Below are 18,460 nucleotides of genomic sequence, written 5' to 3'. Positions count from 1 at the left end.
CGTGTCAGGAGAACTTACCGCAGCTTCAGTGTTACAGTCATATTTGATCAATGAACGATGAATGGTGATCTCTGATTTTCCATCCACAACCTCCCTTGCTGCGAGACAATCAGGGTTGGTGCTGTTCAGCCTGATATCAGATGTATTATAACCTTGTGCTTCCAACCAACATTTTGACACTTGTATATTGAACTTTGCTCCGGTACAAGTAAAATTTGGAGATGGAGATTTTCCTGAAAAGAGAAAATTAATTCAGTATTTCTGAGATGAGAAGGTGATGTGATTGATGTACATTATACACTATAGGGGGTTTTCTATATATACCCACTTTAGGGTGGCAAGAGTGACCATGGACTGGGGAGAAAGCTGCCATAGAGGCAAATTAAACTTCCAGTTTACATACAAAACCATGACTGTTGGTGGTCAGTGTAGTCCCCCTTACACTGGTGGTCAATGTAGTGCACTTTTATGTTGGAGGTCAGTGTAATGCCCCCCTTACATTAATAGACATTGTTTTATTAAAATAATAATAATATAATAATTAAAATAATAAAAAAAAATTGTAAAAAACTATAAAAAAATGTATAAAAATAAAAAAAGCTACTGACACCGTCTACTGATATACACACATGTGTGTTTGTACTCTGGGGTACACACCCTAATACAATAGGCTGCACACACCAATGAGTGTTCCCCTTACATTGGTCATCCGAAGGGATGAACGTAAGTTTCCATCTGAACTCATCTACCTTGGACTTTCAGGCATTTGGATTCCAGTGACAACATTGACTAATTATAGTCAATTATGGTCATGTTCATAGATGGTCATTGATGTCTCCTGAGAGACCCCCGCTTTTTGTATACGTCAGCTGTCCCCCCCCCCCCCCCAGACCTGTCATTGAGCAGGAGTGAAGTATTGAGACCAGACTTATCTGAGAGGCAGAATTTGCTCGAGGAACCCCAAGCAACCTCTGGAAGAACCCTACTGTTCCATGGAACTCTAGTTCAGAAAGTCTGATATGGGGAGACAGGGCAGCCATCACAAATTTTGGGGCCCCCTACACAGCTTTAGGCAGGGTCCCCCTGCAGCAGACAACCGTGGGGGGGGGGGAGCGCTGACGAAAAAAACAAAAAAACAAGTGTAATCTCTTTTCTACTGACGCAAGATAATAAGCAGGGGGGGGGCCTGGGGACCATCAGGTGTAATGCAAAAAAAAAACGGAAGGGGGGCCGGCCGGGTCTGTAAGGGGCCCTGAGGACCATTGGGCCACCTAACAGGTGTAATGCAAAAAAAACGGGAGGGGGCCAGCCAGGCCTGTAAGGGGCCCTGGGGACCATCGGGCCACCTAACAGGTGTAATGCAAAAAATTAAAAATTAACTGGAGGGGGGCTAGCCAGGCCCCATGGGGACCATCAGGCCCCTTACAGGTGTAATGCAAAAAAAAAAACGGGAGGGGGGCCGGCCGGGTCTGTAAGGGGTCCTGGGGACCATTGGGCCCCTTACAGGTGTAATGTAAAAAGAAAATGGGAGGGGGCCCGGCTGGACCTGTAAGGGGCCCTGGGGACCATCGAGCCCCTTACAGGTGTAATGCAAACAATTAAAAATTAACTGGAGGGGGGCTAGCCAGGCCCTTGGGGACCATCGGGTCCCTTACAGGTGTAATGCAAAAAAAAAATGGGAGGGGGGCCAGCCAGGCCTGTAAGGGGCCCTGGGGACCATCGGGCCACCTAACAGGTGTAATGCACAAAAAATGGGAGGGGGGCCAGCCGGGCCTGTAAGGGGCCCTGGGGACCATCGGGCACCTTACAGGTGTAATGCAAAAAATAAAAAATAAATGGGAGGGGGGCCAGCCGGGCCCCTGGGGACCATCGGGCCCCTTACAGATGTAATGCCTGTACCCCCCTAATGGCGGCCCTGTGGGGAGCACACAGGAGTCCTTTAAATACCGATGACTTTTTTCCATGATTTCTCATATACAGACCTCCCTAAGCCACAAATATCGGTGCAAATAGTGATTTGTTCCATTGGGAACAAGAAAAGCTGACTTTAGTGAGATCCCGCTATGGTTTCAACTCCCGCCTCCATATTATCCAAAGCAATCCAAGTTTGTATGTTCATGTGACAGACTGCAGAGGGTTGGATTATTCCTGTACTATCGCCCAATCAAAGGTGGGGCTCCATTGTGGTTTATGTAGCACCCGGGTGTAAACGGGCCATTACACTTTCCAACTATTTCCTATGTGTCTTACATGCACCTCATACGGGTTTATTCATACAAATGCATTTTATTTCATCAATGCAATGCAACCATTGTATTATAGCATACCATACCTCGTATGAATGGATAGAGAGTTGAATTGCACTGGCAGGCAGTACTATTGTTACAAAACTCATCATCAGCACAGGTTGCAGTTCCGCAGGGTACAGACGCAACCACTGAATAGACTGAAAAAAAAAAAAATAACATTAAAGTACATTCCGTGTTCCTGTGTGAAAGTCTAAACAGATCTCAAATCCAACTACAATGTAACACAAGGATCAGGGCCGCCATCAGGAATTAAGGTCCGTTGGCATGGACCATGGGGTGAGGACATGGATTGAAAACTGGCTACAAGGGCGAGTTCAGAGGGTGGTGATAAATGGTGAGTACTCTGGGTGGTCAGGGGGTGGGTAGTGGGGTCCCCCAGGGTTCTATGCTGGGACCATTCCTATTTAATTTGTTCATAAACGACCTGGAGGAGGGATAAACAGTTCAGCTACATGGCAAATGAGGTTCAATGTAGAAAAATGTAAAATAATGCATTTGGGTGGCAAAAATATGAATGCAATCTATACACTGGGGGGAGAACCTCTGGCGGAATCTAGGATGGAAAAGGATCTGGGGGCAGGGCCGATCCGCCTTATAGGCTCACTATGCAAGCCGCTTAGGGCCCCACAAAGCTGCGGAGGGCCCCCCATATTACTAGGGGCCTTGCCTGGTGAGAAGTATTTTTCGCCCCCTCACCCCGCTTCTCAACTCGCTGGCTGATGTCATTTCCGACAGCAGAACCCCCCCCCCCCCCCCCGCTTCTCAACTTTAATGTGACATGTCATTTTGCTTAGGGCCCCAGGGAGGTCAGGATCGGCACTGGGGGTCCTAGTAGATGATAGGCTCAGCAATGGGGGAGAGGGAGGAGCTCGGGTATGGGGGAGGGAGGAGCTCAGGTATGGGGGAGGGAGGGTATGGGGGAGGGAGGGTGGAAAAGGATCTGGGGTCCTAGTAGATGATAGGCTCAGCAATGCCAAGCTGCTGCTAACAAAGCAAACAGAATATTGGCATTAAAAAGGGAATAAACTCCAGAGATAAAAGGATAATTCTCCCGCTCTACAAGACTCTGGTCCGGCCGCACCTGGAGTATGCCGTCCAGTTCTGGGCACCAGTCCTCAGGACGGATGTACTGGAAATGGAGCGAGTTCAAAGAAGGGCAACAAAGCTGATAAAGGGTCTGGAGGATATTAGTTATGAGGAAAGGTTTTGAGCTCTGAACTTATTCTCTCCGCAGAAGAGACGATGAGAGGGGGAGATGATTTCTATGTACAAATACCAGACTGGTGACCCCACAATAGGGAGAAAACGTTTTCACGGAAGGGAGTTTAGCAAGACACGTGGCCACTCACTAAAATTAGAAGAAAAGAGGTTTAAACTTAAACTAGGTAGAGCAGTGGTCATCAACCCTGTCCTGCAGGGCCCACTAACAGGCCAGGTTTGCAAGATAACTGAAATACATCACAGGGGGTATCATTTGCTGCTCAGTGATTGCAGTATTCTAGTCTGCATCTTCCCAAGGTAATACATAAAACCTGGCCTGTTAGTGGGCCCTGCAGGACAGGGTTGATGACCACTGAGTAGAGGGTTCTTTACTGTAAGAGCGGCAAGGATGTGGAATTCCCTTTCACAGGCGGTGGCCTCAGCGGGGGGAGGAGCATCGATAATTTCAAAAAACTATTAGATACGCACCTGAACGACCACAACATACAGGGATATACAATGTAACACTGACATCTCATCACATACAGAGGTTGGACCTTGATGGACTTTTTTCAATCCTCACCTACTATGTAACTATGGGCCATATTCTCAAAGAATTTACGCCGGCGTATCAGCAGATACGCCGACGTAAGTCCGATTCTAAGCCCGTCGTATGTCTAAGTGTATTCTCAAACTGAGATACACTTAAACATGCCTAAGATACGACGGCCTGCGCCGTTGTATCTTAGGCTGCAATATTTACGCTGACCGCTAGGTGGCGTTTCCTTTGCGGTCAGCGTAGAATATGCAAATGACTAGTCACGCCGATTCTCTAACGTACGCTTGCCCGTCGTAGTGATTTTATGTTGTTTCCGTAAGCGATACGCGGCGTAAAGATAAATGTTAAGTATGGCCGTCGTTCCCGCGTCGAAATTTGAAAATTTAACGTCGTTTGCGTAAGTCGTCCGTGAATGGCGATGGACGCCATTTACGTTACCGTCAAAACAAATGACGTCCGTGAGACGTCATTTAGCGCAATGCACGTCGGGTAATTTACCCGACGGAGCATGTGCATTACGATCGGTGCGGGAGCGCGCCTAATTTAAATGATCCACGCCCCCTACCAGGATCATTTGAATTAGGAGTGCTTGCGCGGGTGGACTTTACGCTACGCCGCCGCAAGTTTACAGGTAAGTGGTTTGGCAATCAGGCACTTGCCAGTTAAACTTGCGGCGGAGTAACGTAAAGGACAAACGTTACGCCGCCGGAGATCTATAAGAATATGGCCCTCTGTTACTATGTAACAGGAAGGCTGGCAGGATCACCAGGTGAAAACTAAAGCAGCTGCCACTAAGGACCAGTAAGCTGTAATATATTATTTTTGCATTCTCGGGTTCAGATACACTTCAATTAGAGGATTAGAAATGGTTGCCTCCATAGGTTAGTAGGGTAAGGGGGGGGGGGGGTACCATCATCCTATAAATGATATAGTTGAAAACATGGAAAAAGAACGGATCTCTCTTTGCTTTTTTTTTTTGTTAATTTGCCCTTCCCAATCACACCCTCCGATCTCTGGGAACGATCGCTGTCTCTGTATTACAGATATTAGAAGATAAAAAGGAGACAAACGTCACTCACCCGCCATGACAGCGCACAGTACAGAGAGCAGCAGTGTTGTCTTCATGGTGATCAGGGACCCTAGAAAATACATTCTATATGAGCAACTAATTTCTGTTTGCAATTTAGCAGAAAAATAAATAAAAAATGCAAAACAAGTCTTACAAAATTCTGCATTATTTTATATATCGTTCTATACAGTAAAAGTCTAAATAAATCAAAATAAATGCAAAGAAAAAAACAACAAACATCTTCATATGTTACAATATTTATTTGGCCAGATTCACGTACAGGGGCGGCTTAAAGATGTGCGGGCGTAGCGTATGTAATTTACGTTACGCCGCCGCAAGTTAGAGAGGCAAGTGCAGTATTCACAAAGCACTTGCGTCCTAAGTTACGGCGGCGTAGCGTAAATGTGCCGGCGTAAGCGCGCCTAATTCAAATTGTGAAGAGGTGGGCGTGTTTTATGTAAATAAAGCATGATCCCACGTAAATGACGTTTTGAACGAACGGCGCATGCGCCGTCCGCGGTCGTATCCCAGTGCGCATGCTCCAAATCACGTCGCAAATAGTCAATGCTTTCGACGTGAACGTAACCTACGCCCAGCCCTATTCTGAATCGACTTAGGCAAACGACGTGAAATTCGACGGCGGTTTCCGACGTCCATACTTAACATTGGCTGCGCCATCTTTTTGGTGGTTTATCTTTACGCCTGAAAACGCCTTACGTAAACGGCGTATCTTTACTGCGACGGGCGAGCGTACGTTCGTGAATAGGCGTATCTCGCTGATTTACATATTCTAGGCGTAAATCAGCGTACACGCCCCTAGCGGCCAGCGTAAATAGACAGCTAATATACGACAGCGTAGGGAGACTTACGCCGCACGTATCTTAGCAACATTTAAGCGTATCTCAGTTTGAGAATACGCTTAAATGTAGGATGGCGCGGATTCAGAGTTACGACGGCGTATCTACTGATACGCCGGCGTAACTATACCTGAATCTGGCTAATTATTTTTACTGACTATGTAACGTACAAGACTTATGCCGCGTACACGCGATCGGTCAAACCGATGGACCGTTTTCATCGGACCAAACCGATTGTGTGTGGGCCCCATCAGTTATTTATCCATAGGTTAAAAAAAAGCCAACTTGCTTTAAAAATCCACGCAGCATTGAACTTCCGTGTCAGAGAACGTCGGTGTCTTCTACGTCACCGCGTTTTCTGTCCGCGGGGATTTTGGTCTGATGGTGTGTACACACATCAGACCAAAACCTCCCAGCAGACATGTCCGATGAAAACGGTCCGCGGACCGTTTTCATCGGACATGTTCGGTCGTCTGTACAAGGCCTAAGATTCAAACCTGTAACGCAATACAGTAAAACCCAAAATAAAACAAAATACATTCAATAGGAAAAAAAAACATCCCTATAAGTTACAACATTCATTATATTCATTGGGGTAGATTCAGGTACAGCTGCGCGCTCCTTACGGAGGCGCAGAGTACCCTTTTTTCCCTGCGCCTACGCAAATTATTTGCGCTACGCTTCATTCATAAGGCAGTAGCCACGTAATTTGCGTGGGCGCTCCTCAAAAATGCCCTGCGTAAGGGCGCCTAATGTAAATGATCCCGTAGGGGGCGGGAATCATTTAAACGCAAGTAAGCAATTTCGCTGCGTAACTATGGTTACGCAGATGCAATTGCTTCTTGAATCTGGGCCACTGACTATGTAAAATATAAGACCTAACAATAAAATTGTATATATATATTTTTAACAACCAAAAATAAATTATTCCAACCTGTAAAGTAATACAGTAACCCCCCCCCCAAAAAAAAACAAAAAAAAAGTAAAAATTCATATAGGTTACAATATTCATTATTTTTATTGGCTAAGTAACATATGAGACTTAACAATATTCGAAAAGAAAATAAATAAATAAATATATATGTATATCGCAAACGAACAATAATCATTTTAGCTTGCACATGATTGGAGGATAAAATCAGCAGAGCTTCTCCTCATTTCAGAGCTTCACCTCTACAGCGATCTATAGCGATTGCACTTTCAAGTGTATTTGCAGTGCACTGGATTTGCCTTTCATAAATAACCCCCATCGTGTTACAAGGTTTAAGTAAGTCTAAGGCCGGGTACACACGGACAAACATGTATGGTGAAAGCGGTCCGTCGGACCGTTTTCACCATACATGTCTGCCAGAGGGCTTCTGTACGATGGTTGTACACACCATCGTACAGAAGTCCGCGCGTAAACAATACGCGGGGCGTGTCCGCGGTGTCGCCGCGTCGATGACGCGGTGTCGCCGCGACAATGACGCGGCGACGTGGGCGGCCCGCCTTTAAAATGCTTCCACGCATGCGTCGAAGTCATTCGACGCATGCGAGGCACGGCGGGCGGCTGGACATGTACGGTAGGTCTGTACTGACGACCGTACATGTCCGAGCGGGCTGAATTCCAGCGGGCTGTTTTAAAACAAGTCCAGGAATATTTGTCTGCTGGGAAAAGGCCCGGCGGGCAAATGTTTGCTGGAATTCGGCCCGCTCGCGCCCACACACGACCAAACATGTCTGCTGAAACTGGCCTGCGGGCCAGTTTCAGCAGACATGTTTGCTCGTGAGTATGGGGCCAAAAGCCCACCCCACACACACATTGGGGGTTATTTACGGAAGGCAAATCCACTTTGCACCACAAGTGCAAACTACGAAGGCAAAGTACACTTGGAAGTGCAGTCGCTGTAGATCCGAGGGGGACATGCAAGGAAAATAAAAAACGTAATTTTAGCTTGCACATGATTGAATGATAAAATCAGCAGAGCTTCCCCTCATTTCAGATCTACCTCTCAGATCCACAGCAACTGCACTTCCAAGTGCACATTCAGTGTAATTTCAAGTGCACTTTGCACTTGCAGAACATCAAGTGGGGGGGGGGGGACGGGACGCGGCAGCGGGTAATGATGGGATGTGGACCCCTTTACATTACATAGCACCCTACACCTCTGGACCCCATTACATTACACAGCACCCTGCACCTCTGGACCTCTTTACATTACACAGCACCCTGCACCTCTGGACCCCTTTACATTACACAGCACCCTGCACCTCTGGACCTCTTTACATTACACAGCACCCTGCACCTCTGGACCCCTTTATATTACACAGCACCCTGTACCTCTGGGCCCCTTTACATTACACAGCACCCTGCACCTCTGGACCCCTTTACATTACACAGCACCCTGCACATTTGGACCCCTTTACATTACACAGCGCCTTGCACTTCTGGACCCTTTTACATTACACAGCACCCTGCATCTCTGGACCCTTTTACATTACATAGCACCGCACCTCTGGACCCATTTACATTACACAGACACCACCCTAACAGTTCTGGACCCCCTGCATGTTACACTGGGGGGAGACGTGACATGCGGTCACTGGTCGCCGCGGCCCATCGGGCATATGCCCGGTATGCCCTATGACCAGTCCGGGCCTGCCCCCATTGACTGTTCAATTGGCATTCGATCTTCCAACAATTGCCAATTAGGTACACACAGGGGTGGACTGACAACTCATGGGGCCCCCGGGCAATAGAAGATTATGGGGCCCCTGGGCTTACAGATGGCCACCACGCCAGGAGGCAGTGCAGAGGTGGGGCAGCTAAAATCTCAGGATTTTCACATCAAAAGCATGTCGGTTTCGGACATATCAGGGACAGATGTAAAAAAAACACAGATTTTTACATACTGTCCCTGGTTTTATTGAGCCTGGCAACCCTGATGGGGCCCCCTAGTGGCATGGGGCCCTCAGGCAGTGCCCCAGAGCCCCAATGGTCAGTCCGCCCCTGGGTACCCATTGATTAGATAGTTAAGTAAATCCTTATATTGCAATTAAACGTGTTACAAAGGCAGAAACTTGGATAACATTGAAGCCAAGAAATTGTCATGATAACCAGCCAACCAGCAAGTGAAGGGCCACCAATGGCCGCCTCCATCATTCTCTCATGATATTCCCTCCCTTTAAGGAGATTGTAAGGAGATATTATAACCACAATGTAAGGTGTATGACCTGCTTTATAAAATTATAATTGTATCCTGATTGTCTGCTATGAGTTGTAAATTACTTAGAAATCAAGGTTTTATACTCACCGGCAAATGTGGTGTGGAAATGTCTCGGGCTTCCGACAACTCGATGTTCTTCCGACAACTCGATGTTCTTCCGACAACTTGATGTTCTTCCAACAAGTGACCAAAGGTAGTTGTCAGTTGAGTTTTGTCACCTTTAGGAAAGACAGTTGGGTCGAGGTGGTGGAGGGTCTGTGGACAATTACCGATCACTCAGCTACTTATATACTCATTGGTCCAGATGGAATGCAATGCGTCGATCTTACCAAGAAACTCGAAGGTGGAGATGAGGTGACGTTGGAGTAACTGGGCCTCACCCAGGCAGGACTTAGCCCCGAGTGGTCACGGTTTAAATTTAAGTCAATCGTCACAGACTGATGTATTTTTCTGGAGGCATTTAATAATTGTAGCCGATGAAAATGTCACCTTGTTCTGTTACAAATCAATATTTCAACTATTTGACATATTTGTTTAATTTAACCACTTAAGCCCTGGACCATATTGCTGCCTAAAGACCCAAGGGGTTTTTACAGTTCGGGACTGCGTCGCTTTAACAGACAATTGCGCGGTCGTGCGACGTGGCTCCCAAACAAAATTGGCGTCCTTTTTTCCCCACAAATAGAGCTTTCTTTTGGTGGTATTTGATCACCTCTGCGGTTTTTATTTTTTGCGCTATAAACAAAAATAGAGCGACAATTTGAAAAAAATGCAATATTTTTTACTTTTTGCTGTAATAAATATCCCCCAAAAACATATATAATTTTTTTTTTTTCCTCAGTTTAGGCCGATACGTATTCTTCTACCTATTTTTGGTAAAAAAAATCGCAATAATCGTTTATCGGTTGGTTTGCACAAAATTTATAGCGTTTACAAAATAGGGGATAGTTTTTTTGCATTTTTATTTTTTTTATTTTTTTTACTACTAATGGCGGCGATCAGCGATTTTTTTTCGTGACTGCGACATTATGGCGGACACTTCGGACAATTTTGACACATTTTTGGGACCATTGTCATTTTCACAGAAAAAAATGCATTTAAATTGCATTCTTTATTGTGAAAATGACAGTTGCAGTTTGGGAGTTAAACACAGGGGGCGCTGTAACATTTAGGGATCACAGTGTGTGTGTTTACTAGTGTAGGGGGGTGTGGCTGTAGAAATGACATCATCGATCGGATCTCCCCTATAAAGGGGATCACCCGATCGATGCGCCGCCACAGTGAAGCACGTGGCGATCACCCGATCGCGACGGAGCGGCTAAAAACAAATAGCCGCGCCGTCGTCCCAGATCGCTCCCCGAGCGGACCCGACCTCCGCATGTACCGGGGGGGGGTCCCGATCGGACCCCCCACCCACGTCTAGCAGAGGACGTACAGGTACGTACATGTGCCTGTCCGTGCCATTCTGCTGACGTATATGTACATGAGGAGGTCGGGAAGTGGTTAAAACCCAATTGTAGCCGTTTTTCTTTTTGCAGTGCCCAAAACTATATGAACAACAACAAAAGTTTTATTGTGTCACAAAGTAAAAAATATTGCAATTTTTTCAAAATTGTCGCTCTATTTTTGTTCATAGTGCAACAAATAAAAACCGCAGAGGTGATCAAATACCACCAAAAGAAAGCTCTATTTGTGGGAAAAAAAGGACGCCAATTTTGTTTGGGAGCCACGTGGCACGACCGCGCAATTGTCAGTTAAAGTGACGCAGTGCTGAATCACAAAAGGAGCAAGGTCCTTTAGCTGCCTAAAGGTCCGGGTCTTAAGTGGTTAAAACCCCTTATCTTAGAGGATAAAAATATTGGGGTCATTGATAAAAAATAAAAAAATCTCATTCTTCCATAAAGACTTCTACCAGGTGTGGTACTTTTATTATTTCCCAAAGGTACATAGGAATCCCACCCGCCCTCCTGGTAGACATATTGTACCTTCCATGGGCATTGGCCCGGATTCAGGTACGACTTGCGCATTATTTGCGGAGGCACAGGGCAACGATTTTGCCCTACGCCCCCGCAAATAATTTGCGCTGCCCTCGATTCACGGAGCAGTAGCTCCGTAAATTGCGAGGGCGCGCCGGCAAAATTGCCCGGCGTAAGCGCGCGCAATGTAAATGATCCCGCTGGGGGCGGGAATCATTTAAATTAGGCGCGCTCCCGCGCCGAGCGTACAGCGCATGCTCCGTCGGGAAACTTTCCCGTCGTGCATTGCGGCAAATGACGTCGCAAGGACGTCATTTGCTTCAAAGTGAACGTGAATGGCGTCCAGCGCCATTCACGATTCACTTACGCAAACGACGTAAAATTCGAACGTCGCGACGCGGGAACGCCGGGTATCCTATAGCATTGGCTGCGCCTGCTATTAGGATGTGTAACCTTATGCGAAACCCGACATACGCAAACTATGTAATTTGCGTACGCAGGGCTCGCGCAACGTTGTGAATCGGTGTTAGTATGCAATTTGCATACTATACACAGATCACAATGGGAGCGCCCCCTAGCGGTCATCGCTAGAATGCAGCCTAAAATCTGCGTGGCATAAGAGCCTTATGCCACGCAGATTTTAGGCTGCAGTCGGCGTAACGAGTTCTCTGAATCAGGAGAACTCGTTACGCCGGCGCAAGTCAGCAATTGCGCTGCGTAACTATGGTTACGCAGGCGTAATTGCTACCTGAATCTGGCCCCTTGTTACCTAAGGTCTGTCACAATATATCGATAAATGACCATGTTCCCCAGCACGCCGTGGATCTTGAATTTCAGTCCAAAACTTTTATTGCAGAAAGATCACATTGCAAAGGGAAAAGTGCAACATTTCGGGGTCACGCAGGACCCTTTTGTGATGTGACCTTTCTGCAATAAAAGTTTTAGACTGAAATTCAAGATTCATGGTGTGCTGGTGAACATATGCATTTATCCATGATACAGTACCTCACATTTTTGTAAATATTGAACAAATTACACTTTGCTACAATGTTGTGTAGTGAGTGTACAGCTTGTATAACGGTGTAAATTTGCAGTCCCCTCGAAATAACTCAACACACAGCCGGTAATGTCTAAACTGCTGGCAATAATAGAAAAGGATCAACTCATGTAGGGTGGCATGTGGTTGCCACCATCCCTTAATTGCTAAATAATTGAAAAAAAATCAAAAAGGATCGGGATTGTGGAGGCAACAAATAGAAGCATCAAAAATTTACAAAAATGTATATAAATGTATTACAAAATACAAATATTACAAAATAGATAAATACAAAAATTATATATATAAATATACAATGAATTAAATGATATGTGATGTAGATACTGGGCCAGATTCACATAGATTAGCGGATCTTTAGATCCGCGTAATCTATGTGATTTACGATCCGCCGGTGCACTTTTGCGAGGCTAGTGCTGTATTCACAAAGCACTTACCTCGAAACTTGCACCGGCGGATCGTAACTCCCCCGGCGGAATTCAAATTCCGCGGCCAGGGGGAGTGTAGTATTTAAATCAGGCGCGTCCCTGCGCCGATTTAAATGCGCATGAGCCGCCGGCGTGCATTGCTCACACTGACGTCGCTAGGACGTCAGTGGTTTTGGCGTGAGCGTAACCTGCGTCGGGCCGAATTCTGAATCGACGTACGCAAACGACGTTAAAATGTAAAACTCGGCGCGGGAACGACGGCCATACTAAATATAGGAAACGCCGCAGTTACCCCTGCTATAGCAGGGGTAACTATCCGCCGGAAAAAGCCGAACGCAAAAGACGTGAAAAAAAAGTGGCGGGCAGGCGTTCGTTACTGAATCGGCGGTTCTCCTCATTTGCATATCCGACGCGTAAAAAACCGAGGCGACACCTAGCGGCCGGCGGGAGATTGCAGCCTAAGATCTGACGGTGTAAGCCACTTACACCAGTCGGATCTAAGGGAGATCTATGCGGAACTGATTCTTATGAATCAGTCGCATAGATCCGACCGTCGGATCTTAGAGATACGATGGCGGATCAGGAGATCCGCCGTCGTATCTCTTGATGAATCTGGCCCACCGTCCGTCATAGAGTACCATCACCAGATGATTGATGGCAAGTTGGAACGGAAAACCGACGCGTTTCGAATGAAAACATTCTTCATCAAGGTATTTAACAGTATCACATCTAGAACAGATCAAAATATGGATAAATATGGATAAATATTAAACATATATACAACAGGATAATTCACCATTCACACTAAATAAACAATGTGTGTAGTGAGACTCACTCATTGCGTAAAAATCTGCGCCAAGAGATAAGGGCATGTGTCTCCAGATGTCACAGGATGCAGGTGCTTCCCCTTGTATAAAGCGCTCAAAAAGAAGCTATACAAGTTATACAAGCTGTACACTCACTACTTTACATTGATAGCAAAGTGTTGTCACATGAAAAGATATATTAAAATATTTATAAAAATGCGAGGGGTGTACTCACTTTTGTGAGATACTGTATATCCAGTGTTCAGCTGACAATCGCTGCAGCACCCACTATAAAGGAGCCTTTTATCCAGGAACGTGTGCGATGGGAATACAAACAAGACTGTCACAATATATAGACTGTTTTCTGCAACCATTGGTGAAAGAGCTTAGCGATTCTGCCCATCTTATCTACACCTTAAATAATTATACGCGGGAACCAAATTTTTGTTGGCTATCCTGGGATGTAACATCGTTATATACCACCATCCCTTAACAGATACGCCTTTTAGCCGTAGAGCATTTTCTGGTTAACCACTCAGACCTCCATTACAAAAAAATTCAATTTATTTTTGTAGCCACCTGATTTTGCTTAGAGCACAACTATTTTGTGTTTGAAGGTCAGCATTATCTACAGGTCAATGGGACCGCCATGGGGGCAATCTTCGCCCCCTATTAATGCAAATAATGCAAATTTAACTATGGGAACTACGGAACATCTATAATTAGGGATGAGCTTCATATTCATGTCGAACTCATGTTCGACTCGAACATTGTATGTTCGATCGTTCGTCGAAATACGAACAAAACGGGTCGTTCGCGCCAAATTCGAGTTACGTTTCACAGACCATAATTCACTGCGGCATCGCTGGCTGATGATTGACCAAGCATGACCCTTATGCTTGGCCAATCACAGCTTGCAAAATACGGAGAGCCATAATTTGCCAAAGCCAGGGTGGCTTTGGCCAATTATGGCTCAGGGGGTTTAGTACACGCCCCACACTATAAAAGGCCGCCTGCAGGTCGGCCTTGTGTAGTGTGTTGCGGTGTTGCAGAGAGGACAGAGAGAGTGTGTCATTTTTTGCAGGTAGATAGAGCAGGCAGGCTAGTCAGTTAATGTTACAGTGTGTAGAGGATATATATAGATCCCAGGTGTTGTACATATATTTATACACTGTATAGTTTAGCTAGATCAGTTCTTCCTGATTTACTGGCAGGCAGGTGATTGTGCTAGCTGCAGTATTCTTATATGGTTTATTGCCTGTGTCCTCTGTAGTTTGCACCTAACCCTACTTGGTGTGTACTGGCCGTGTGCTCTGTAGTTTGCACCTAAACCTACTTGGTGTGTACTGGCCGTGTGCTCTGTAGTTTTCACCTAAAGCTACTTGGTGTGCACTGGCCGTGTGCTCTGTAGTTTGCACCTAAAGATTCAGGAACAGTAATTTTAGTGATGCTTAAAAAAATAAAAATTCCTTTAAATATTGTACCTGCTGGGTGTCTATAGTATGCCTGTGAAAACGTCTTTGAGAACCCGGGTCTTGCCCGAGGGAACATGTATCAATGGAAAAAAAGTTTTAAAAACTGTCGTTTTTTCAGGAGTCCTGAAAAAAACGACCGTTTTTAAAACTTTTTTTCCATTGATACATGTTCCCTCGGGCAAGACCCGGGTTCTCAAAGACGTTTTACGACAATAACTTGCATATTAGGCTTTAAAATGAGCACTTTTGAATTCGAACGTTCGAGTCCCATAGACGTCAATGGGGTTCTAAATGTTCGCGCGAACGTTCGGTCCGTTCGAAGGTTCTGGTGCGAACCGAACGGGGGGGTGTTCGGCTCATCCCTATCTATAATCACAATTAATTCGCACAGCACATCAAATATTATGGAAGGTATATCGATGATATTGTTACCTTCCATCATTTCGGAATTCATCCAACATTACAATAATAACACCTTCAATTTATTCTTCAGTCACATGGTCGATATGCAATCCCTTGTTTTTTTAGACCTGGTACTCAGTTTCTCAGAAACACAAATTATTACTAAAAAAAAACATTTTAAAGAGGCTTAGGGCAACTCTTACATCCATTCTATTATCTGCCATCATCCTAGATGGAAACAAAACATCCCTAAAAGTCAATTTCATCCACTTTGCAGAAATTGTACTTTGGATTAAAATTTTGTGAAAAAGGTTATTCTGCACAACATGTCAATAACATTTTTTCCACTTACAAACGCCCCCCACCCCCAAACAAAACATGTAGACTTCTCTAATAATGACAATCCCCAAAAAATCATCACACAGTTCCATTATCAATAAAAACAAATGGAAAGAATATTTAGGAAACATTGGGGTATTCTATTACAGGACCCCGTACTAAAACATACTTTCCCCCCTCAACCCAGTTAACCCAACGTAAGGCTCACGATATCAAGAGCCAGATCACCCACAGCAAGCTCCCGGACTTTAGAAACTTACGTCCAATGCGAGGCGGGCATTTTTTAAACCTGATGGAAATGTACAAATATCACAAGAAAAAAATGCTTAACCTGCTGTTTTGTTCCTAATGGCCTCAAATCCTTTGAGGTCAGTGGCAAAAAGTACCCCATCTCCTAATTCTATACATGCTCCACAAACTTTGTCATCTATGCCCTCAGATGCCCTTGTGGTCTACTTTACATAGGTAGGACCATTAGGGACCTGAGGACTAGATTTTGGGAAAACAGGAGAGCCATTGAGCAGGGAGATACAAATAATATAAATAATATAAATAATAATAATAATAATAATAATATAAATAATATAAATACAGCATACCCAGACACTTCAAAGTAATACATAATAAATCTACAGTGGGACTACAATTCTGGATTATCAAACAGATCCCTGACTCTCTGTCCATAGCTGAAAGATACACAAAAACTGTGTGAAAAGGAGACATGCTGGATCTTTTCCCTGAACACCCTGTCACCAGCAGGACTCAACTCCTGTAAATTAGGATCTTTTCCCTGAACACCCTGTCACCAGCAGGACTCAACTCCTGTAAATTAGGATCTTTTAATAAGCGTATTTCATTTTATAATTATTATTTTGCTACAATAGAATTATGTTTTATCTGTATAATGCCTTTGACCTAGCGTACCACATGCAATGTCTTATTAGTCAAGACCTTTACCTCTAGGATAATCCACACTCCATGGGAATAGATAATATCCTCTCTCTTTTTCCTCCCTTCTTGCCCTTTCTTACTGATAAGTTTTTATCATTTAACCCAAAGTTCGTTTTAAATACTTGCACGTTGTAATCAATTATTGCTCTGTTAACGAAGCTAGCTTTTATTGCTTGTTTTTACCTTGAAGATAGTTGCACAGTATCTAGTTATTTGAGTCCAGATTGCCCTTTCCCCTCCCTTCCTTTCCCCTCCCCTCCGATTTTAAGCATAAATACCACACTTCCACTACTTCCCCTCCCAAAGGTTTGACAAAGGAGCGTACTACAGCTCCAAAACATGTTACCACTTACTCTCCATTGACGTCACGACGCCCAGCATCTCTTCCGGGTTCCAATGAAAATGTGCATTCCAGTGTGGTTGTGGCACCGGCTCCGTGGTATCCATCTCTGCTCCACCAGGCTCCACATCTCTCACAGCCGAACCGGACATCTCCACGCAGCTGCCAATAGGCGCCTATTTCCCATCCTCCTCTGTGCACCCAACTCTGCAAACGTTCAATGGATTTTTAGATGTGCCTGTCATTCACCTCCCTCTGTGAGGGTATTTTAACCCTTTGCTTTTTATCTAATGGTTTATTAAACTGATACACTTAGATGGCGGCACCTTTTGTTTTTTCCTTATCTTTCTAGTGCCTAGGGACTATCCAATTATCCACTGGAAGTGCTTCAGCCTCTGAACAAGTGATTTCCATACATCATGGACTCATTTTGGGACATTTTTTTTTATCTTTCTCTGTTGTGCCATTGAGCATTTTTATCTTTCTGATTGGCAATGTTCTGCCCCTTTCTCATAATCTGCTGCCTGTAAATCACCCTGTCACATGCTTTCCTGAAGAAAAATAAACTGTAGGCCGAGACACATTGCCGAGGAATATTCCACTGTTTTGATCATATAAATAAGGCCTGTGAAAAAAAAAAACATTTCAGCCAGTAACAATTGGGACATGCCCTGAGAAAAAACACATGCACTCTGTTATCACTGTAGTGCATGTTGATAGGGGCAGGCTAAAACGAGGCTGCTTGAAACCAGCAGCATTAAGATGTAACAAAGGCTAACAGAAGGTAAAAGCCCCCACCCCCACATTTTCTAAGATACACAGCATTTCGTTACCCACAGGACATTCAGGAAATGTTTACACTTACTTAAAGAGACCAGTGTCTACAAGGCCTTCATGAATCTGCCCTAATGCACTTTATCAGCAGCACTTCCTATGCTTTCCCTATTACAGCTAAAGCACTTCATCAATTTGGCTGCTTGGGACCCAATGTTTTATACTGAAGGGGTTGACTCATTCAAAAGTTTAAAGGCAAGTGAATGCATTATGTTTAGTCATTTACTATTACAGCAAAAGTATGCATTAGTTGGGCAGGTCTGCAAACCATGAGTGGGCACCTCTGACCCATTGTAGACCCAAAGCGGAACCTTATTCCTAATTGGGAGTATATACCACACAGACTGCAGGGGTCAGGACTCAGGAGTATGCAATGTAAAGATTGAAGAGCTCAGGAGTGAATAACACACAGAGTGCAAAATCCTGGAGTATACAACTCATAGAGTACAGGGGTCAGAAGTCAATAGCACACAGAACATAGGGGCCAGCATTATATAACTGTAGCACATAATCAAAGAAAGACAATGAAAAATTACCGTTCCCCCCTACCCACCAAGTTAAAATCTTTCCTTACCCAAAGACCCCACCCACTCCCCACAGAGTACAGGTCTTTCCTAACCCAAAGCTTCCCTCACCCTCTAACCACAACCAATAG

The 18,460-nt window shown here is 44.8% G+C and overlaps 1 protein-coding gene across 1 annotated transcript in view; it reads right to left on the bottom strand.

Annotated features, from left to right (window-relative positions):
- The window catches only part of LOC120915752 (uromodulin-like), a 59,380-nt gene extending 49,916 nt beyond the window's left edge, over positions 1-9,464 (bottom strand). The window contains exons 1-3 of the mRNA XM_040326525.1: positions 9,371-9,464; positions 9,288-9,332; positions 5,148-5,207 (exon numbers count right to left, since the gene is read on the bottom strand). Of these exons, the coding sequence (XP_040182459.1) occupies positions 5,148-5,193 (46 nt within the window). The 5' untranslated portion in view covers positions 5,194-5,207; positions 9,288-9,332; positions 9,371-9,464. The remainder of the gene's footprint in view (positions 1-5,147; positions 5,208-9,287; positions 9,333-9,370) is intronic.
- Positions 9,465-18,460: the final 8,996 nt, after the last annotated feature.

This window comes from Rana temporaria, chromosome 10 (genome assembly GCF_905171775.1).
Source record: "Rana temporaria chromosome 10, aRanTem1.1, whole genome shotgun sequence".
NCBI classification, from domain to species: Eukaryota; Metazoa; Chordata; class Amphibia; order Anura; family Ranidae; genus Rana; species Rana temporaria.
This window is presented reverse-complemented; position numbering and strand designations above follow the sequence as displayed.